Source organism: Chenopodium quinoa, unplaced genomic scaffold (assembly GCF_001683475.1).
Source record: "Chenopodium quinoa cultivar QQ74 unplaced genomic scaffold, ASM168347v1, whole genome shotgun sequence".
Classification (NCBI taxonomy): domain Eukaryota; kingdom Viridiplantae; phylum Streptophyta; class Magnoliopsida; order Caryophyllales; family Amaranthaceae; genus Chenopodium; species Chenopodium quinoa.
Genome location: NW_018743389.1, coordinates 4,215,772 through 4,223,411, shown reverse-complemented (window position 1 = coordinate 4,223,411; position 7,640 = coordinate 4,215,772). Strand labels below are relative to the sequence as shown.

Below are 7,640 nucleotides of genomic sequence, written 5' to 3'. Positions count from 1 at the left end.
AGACATGCGATATCATACTTAAATTATTTTTATTAAATTAAAAGTATTTTTACTGATTAAAACTTATTTTTACTAATTCTCTATTATTTTAAATATATTATAATGGATCTTATTTTAAATAACTTTTTAAAACGAATTTTATGATGGAAATAGAACCGAGTTATTAGATTTTTATTAAAAATTATGATTAATTTTGTATATATGAAATATTAGAAGTATATCGACAATAAAACTCTATACAACAATTTTATCTTAAAAAATCTAACCAAAATTCGCTTACTTAGCATTATATGTGTCACAATAATACCTAGATTTCGCCTACGTGACTCGACACTTGGTGAAAAACTGAAATGTCAAGTGTCGCTATCTCGTAGCCTGGCTGCGAGAACGGCTTTATTTATTAGTGATAGTGATATGATATGATATTATATTTTAAACCAAAGTAAGTGTTTATTTCTTAATTTATGTTAACTTTATACAGACACTTTTGATTTTTGTAAAATCCTACTTTTATCTACATTTATATATTCATTTTTTTTCTTTTTTTTTTTAAGATTTGATATTTGTGATTTTGACGTATTGTGATTTGTGATATTGGAAGTTATTTTCAAATATAGTTAGTAAATACAACCAATTAGAATGATTTATTTCATATATATGTGTATGGTATGAATTGAATGGACTTTGTTAAACTCAAGTCGTAGTTATATTGCTGTCACACTTCTTGGCTCCTCTATTAAACTATTTAATGTGGAGTACGAAATGAAATAAACATTGTTTTCATACTACTTAAGACTTAACCACCAAATTATTGGTCACTTTATATTGAAGTATGTATCTGTAATATTATATTAAAGTTGCACATATATGACCATAATTGACATCACAAAACATGTAATAACGAAATACTAAGGGTATGTTTCCTGATTTTCACTAATTTGAGTGTATTCAAGTATTTAACCTTTTTTTTTTAAAAGTATTTAACCTTAATTAAACTTATTTTAGCTTTTAATGGAGCTTGGATAACCCTTTTTAACATTTATTAGAACTTATGTTAACTTCTTTCTTAAAAATAGTAGAACTTGTTTTACCTAAAATTATTTTATCTGAACTTAATAACTCTTATTTAAACATAATTTGCTTTCAATAAGAGGAAATAAGTTGGAAAAAAATGGCTTGATAACAATATACTATCTAATTTAAATTTAATTGTCATATGTTTTGGAAGATTTTAAATAAATATTTGACTGTGTTATATGAAAATCATGACAACTTGGATCAATATAACTCATAATAGGGGTAATCTAAATTGGTCCACACTAGAAAAATGGAATGGAAAGGAGAGATATATAATTGATTCGATGTTTAGGTCGATAAATAATTTTTCGACCCCGATATGGTATTATTTGGTTAAATACCCTTAATAATTGATCTTAGATCGGATCCCTTTTTTTTTTGTGTGAAATCATTCATAAAAACCTATAAAATGATTTATTTCTCATTAAATATGTTTAATTTTTAATTTTTTCTAGTTATTTTATATTATGCCTTCAAAATTGACATTAACAATTGTTTTTGCGTCAGTGTTTTACTTTTTCTTATATTCCATATTATTATAGTAAAATTCATGTATAAATAAAAATATTTCTAAAATTGATCCAAATCAGCTTGGATTTTTGGACTGCAATTCATTGGTCTGATGGGTGTCAGTCCTGGCATATATAACAAGATAGCAAGTAATAAAAGTCATAAAAGACATACAGTCAAATGAAAAGTGCAAATAGTATAAAAAGTTAATGCATGTGTGTCGATTAAAACAAATGGATGAAATATTTAATTATAAATTTCATCGAATGGAGTATTATTACTTCTCAGTATAGTACAATAGCTAGTCCACTTAACCATTAATCAAAAACACTACATTGAATCATAAACCTTAATGTAAATTACTTCATTGGATTAAATTTAGCTACTACAAATTTCAAATCCCATGATGGTATATCTCAATAAACATTTACACAACTCATGTATAGAATACAAGCACATTATAAAATATATACTACCAACTATTTATAGCTCAGTAATACTTTGAAAATTATATATATATATATATATATATATATATATATATATATATATATATATATATATATATATATATATATATAAACCTTTAAATGGTAAGAACCCAAAGTTGTTGACAGTTTGTTAATGATAAGAGGAAGTAGAGAAGTGGCACAACTTAAAATAAACAAAACAAAGACAAAAACAAAAATAGTGAGAAATTGATTGAGAAAAAAGTAGGAGAAGCGCAAAATCCGTGGGGTTCCAGGCTTGCACTCTAAACTTCCAGACGAGAAGTCGTTGAGGAGAAGTAATGGGTTTGCTTGAAAGCCAACCGAATCTCACTCCCTTTCCTCCCCTCCTCACAGTTACCATTTCTTCTTTCTCTCTCCAAATTTCCAACTGTACTCTCTTTCTTCTCATTATTATATTCTGTATACTACGCCGGCTATTTTTATATAAACACTTCTCCTATCCTAAGCTTCGTATATTATTTTCTCCAATTGTCTGGACTCGATCAGAATGAATTCCGTCTGCATCATTATTCTCTCTCTAAGCGAGAAAGAAAAGAAAAGAAAAATATTCTATTTTGGAGTATAAACTTACATCATAAATTCACGGTTATTGATCAGTTCACATTATAATCCTCAAAACAAAAACAAAACGCCTTTTGCACCCTACCCTTTTTCTTTCCTTTGGTTTCTCTACTTATAGCCTAACTCACCTCTTCTTCTAACCATTAATTCACTTACCCTTTTCTCTTTCTATTTCTTTTTTTTTTTTCTCTCTCTAAAATAAACCCATCATTTTCTAATCAATTATAACGTAACCCCAAGAATTATTTCTAGTTCTTGGGATTGAAATTGGTGGCGGAGAATTTAACTAACTTTGTTGATTACTTATTAAGTGGAGCATGGTTGCCCATCAACAAGAAGCCATTGTTGGAGACAACAACGACGTCGTCGTCGGTGAGAAGGATAATACTATGTTCAATAAGCATACAAACAATATGATGATGATGATTAAGGGTAAGAGGACTAAGCGGCCGATGCCGTTGTCTCCTTTAGCCTTGACCATGTCTTCGGCTACCACCACCGACGAAGGAGGTGCTAATTCTGCTACGTCCGAGGAGTGGGCGGCTCCTGTTTCCGCCCCTTCGTCTGAGGAGGAAGAGGATATGGCTCATTGTTTGATCCTTCTCGCTCAAGGGTCCAACAACAACAATAACAATACAAGCACCAACCATAAGGGTAGCAATGGAATTACGTCGTCATCTTACGAATGCAAGACGTGTAACAAAACATTTTCCTCGTTTCAAGCACTAGGAGGTCATAGAGCTAGCCACAAGAAGCCTAAGACGAGTAACGTAGTCGCGTTATCTGAGCTCAAAAAGTCCTCCTCCGTTATTTTCTCCCTTATAAACGAGGACAACCACCACCACCACGGCCTCAAGCAATATGATCACCACTTCAATGACGATGGCACGACACTCTCGTTACAAATTGCCAATTCTTCCCTTTGTACAAGTAGTACTAGTAATAATACTAATAAAGCGAAGGTGCACGAATGTGGAATATGTGGCGCGGAGTTTTCCTCAGGACAAGCCTTAGGTGGTCACATGAGACGGCACAGGCCGATTGGTACGACGACAACGACAACCATCCCTAGTCCATCACGAAGCGTTACACTAGCCAATAGCATTGCAAGCAACAACAATGTCAAGGACGAGAAGATGACACGAAATCTCTTGTCCTTAGACCTTAATCTTCCGGCTCCAGAAGACGAACACCACCACCACCAACAACAACAACAAAGGGAATCATCCTCAAAGTTCGTGTTCTCGTCTAATGAGAAAACATTGGTGTTCACCGCGGCTTCGCAGCTGGTGGATTGCCATTATTGATCATTATTGCAAACTAAGGGAAATCTTACTTTAGCCAGACAATTTTTTTTAACTTTTTATTTATACTTGTGAATTCATTAGATACACACAATTCAATTGTTCTTCAACATTATAATTGTTCATTGATCAACTCAATATGATTCTTTGTATTTATTCAAATTGCTGACATTATATGAAAAAAAAAAAAAGAGTTTATTCTTTTGTATCAATTTCGATCTCCAAAATTTGGTAAAACAAACCAAAAAAGTGGTATAAATGTTTATATTCCTTATTTATTCTGTAAGCAATGTGTAGGAAGCAAGTACAAGCAAATTAGTTGTTTTTTTTTCCCTTGTTTTTAGTTTCCTTTACTAATTTATTTTACAAGTGAACTGCCAAATTTTAGTTGTCAAGATTATTAGACATATAATACGTCATAATGTACAAGAATTATTCAACTATGCAACTCATTATTAGACATATCATTTGTAAACTATCTGTATTAGAATTTTAAGTCACATTATGTAGCTAATTTTTATTAATTATACTCCATTTTTTACATTTAAGTAATACGTACGTAATACACTACATCATTTTAATCTTGTACCTGTTGACAAACAAAATAAGGTTATATTATAAAAGAAAATACTTATTTTCACATAATTATATATCATCTAATTAATTCACTTCAATGCATGAGTTTTGCAAATTGAATTGAAAGTCTAATAAATATATTTTCAAAGCTTAGAGTTATTACATTTTGTTGATAAGAAGTAGCTTATAATATAAGAGTACGCGGAAAAAATAATTGTTTTAGTGAAAAAAACATCTTTAATTTTTTTTTTTTTTAATTACTGCAACAAAATTACAAAAGTCCTACAGACAAAATAATTTAACATCAATAAGAGGAAATGTTTTAATTAGTTTTTAGGTTTATCTTCTTGAATTTCTCGCTTATTATCAAGGATATGTTATGTACTTATGTTTGTTAAAAACCAATTAATTAACTAACTAACTACAATTTATCAACAAAGAGCAACAACAAAGAGTGATGACAAAGCTATATATAGTAATTAAAAGGCTTTAATCGTAAACGTTTCAAAGTTGAATGTATATTAAAATGACTAAGGATAAGATTATTCATGGTCAATGAGCAAAATAAGTTTAGTCTTTTTCAACAATAGCGATTTCTACGAGTTAAAATGATATTTTAAGCACCTAAATTATGGCCAAAAAAAAAAAAAAAAAAAAAAAAAAAAAAAAAAAAAAAAACCATCAATAACAAATATTACGTCCACAAGTTGTTGGGCTATATTTTGTATATTAGTGTTTTATGTACTTAAGTCCTAATTGGGCTTTAGGTTAATCTTAGCTTGTATTACATAAACCCTGTTGATATGGGATACAAATCAAGGAAATCATTTACACAAAACTTGACATAGTATCGGAGCCCTAGCAGCCTAGCAACCCATATCATCTCAAAAAAAAAAAAATTCTCCTTCTTTTCTTCATTATGTTATTCACGAACAACACCAGTGTGCCTGTTCTTGATTACCAATGGACAACAAACTTGATTCTTCTTCTCCGTTCTATCTCGGATCGGGAGATCAACCGGGAAACTTAATCACTCATGTATTATTGCGTGGTGAAACTATGTGGCGTGGTCTAGAGCGATGACTCTTTCTTTGAAATCCCGTCGCAAATTTGTGTTTGTGGATGGAACAATTACCAAGCCCACCGAGAAGAAGAAGCTTCTTGATTGGGAAACTGTAAACTCGATGCTTGTTCCGTGGATGTTGCATAGCATGGAGCCCAAACTCGCCTCTTCTATTCCCTTCCATGATAATGCTAAGAAATTATGGGAGTATTTAGAAAAGAAGTATTGCATTGCCAACGGTCCGCGATTGCAGCAGCTTCGTGGGGAAATCGTTGAGTGTAAGCAATCCAAAACCATGTCCATTGATGATTATTATACTAAATTAACAAGCCTATATGCTGATTTGGCTCAATGGAAGCCCTTACATGCGTGTGAATGTGGTAATTGCACATGTGATTTGGCTTGGAAAATTGCAACTGACCGTGATGAAGAAATCTTTCAATTCATCAATTTCTTATTGGCATTGATGATGACTTATACTCTGTTGTTCGGACCAGCTTCTTGTCAAGGGTCCCAATTCCTTCTTTGGATGAGGCATATCTTGCCTTTGTTCAAGAAGAACGCTCTAAAGGGATTGCTCGTGGGAAGGCAGAGAAGGAGGAGATTCAATCCCAGGCTATCTTTGCCTTGCAAGCTGACCACAATCGTTCTCGGTTTGACAAACCTGACAAAACGAAGCTCACTTGTACCCATTGCAAGAAGCGTGGTCATGACATTAGCACCTGTTTTACTCTGCATGATGTCCCACCTTGGTATGAGGAGTTATGGGGTCGTCGTGCTAAAGACGGTGCTAAAAACAGTACATCACAATCTGTGCCTGCTACTGCCCCTGCTCATGCGGACAATATCACCACTCCTTTTGTTCCTCAATCTAATGCGGGTACTAGCAGTGGCTCATTCTTAGACTCTCTTCAACCGAAGCAAAACAAGCTCTTTTGACTATGATAAACAATCAGGGCCTTGATCAGATGATAGGTGAGGCTATTTCTTGGATCATAGATACCGGTGCCTCGCATCACATTACTGGGACTAATTTGTGCTTGACCGATAATTCTAATTGTATTTTACAATTCACTAATTCTTCATGTGCAATACAGGACCAACGTTCGGGGAGCCTGATTGGAGCCGGTGAACGTAAGGATGGACTCTATTATTTCAAGGGGATTCCTACAGTGTGTGCGGTGACAGTTACAGAGGTCTCTACTTTCGAGCTTTGGCATCGTCGACTGGGGCATCCATCAGATCGAGTTCTAAAGTTAGTTCCTCCGGTTAAACAAAGTAGTAGTACTGCTAAAAAGAAATTGAATAAAGCTTGTAGTGTGTGTCCGCAAGCAAAACAAACTCGTGATAGTTTTCCTGTTAGTGATAGTAAAGCTAGTAGAATTTTTGAGTTAATACATTGTGATTTATGGGGCCGAAAAAGTATACCGTCCTCTAGTGGCACACATTATTTTATGGCAATTGTGGATGATTTTTCTTGTGTCATTTGGGTGTATTTGTTGCATTCAAAAACTGAAGTTTATGAAGCGTTTCGTTCCTTTTTTGCTATGATTGAGCGTCAATTTGATACAACTGTCAAAATTGTGAGAAGTGATAATGGGACAGAGTTTAAATGCATGTTTGATTATTTTGTTGAGAATGGTATTATTTTTCAAACTTCTTGCGTTGGGACACCCCAAAAAAATGGTAGAGTTGAGCGAAAACACCAACACATACTCAATGTCGGTCGTGCCTTGATGTTTCAGGGTAACTTACCAATTTCCTTTTGGGGAGAGTGTATTTTAGGGGCTGTTTATTTAATTTGTCGGACTCCTTCGGGATTGCTATAAAATAAAACCCCTTATGAGGTTCTCTGTGGTACGGAACCTAGCTTTGATCATCTGCGAGTCTTTGGCTCTCTTTGTTTTGCTCACAATCAAAAATTAAAAGGGAACAAATTTGCCCCACAGAGTAGGAAATGTGTGTTTGTGGGCTATCCTAATGGCAAGAAAGGGTGGAAGTTGTACGATCTCGATACGGGTGACATATTTGTTTCTC

At 33.3% G+C, this 7,640-nt stretch overlaps 1 protein-coding gene across 1 annotated transcript; it reads left to right on the top strand.

Annotated features, from left to right (window-relative positions):
* Positions 1-2,172: 2,172 nt before the first annotated feature.
* Positions 2,173-4,153, top strand: LOC110738457 (zinc finger protein ZAT5-like). The gene has a single exon (XM_021918865.1). The coding sequence runs from the start codon at positions 2,978-2,980 to the stop codon at positions 3,965-3,967; it is 990 nt and encodes a 329-aa protein (XP_021774557.1). The 5' UTR covers positions 2,173-2,977; the 3' UTR covers positions 3,968-4,153.
* The last annotated feature ends 3,487 nt before the right edge of the window (positions 4,154-7,640 follow it).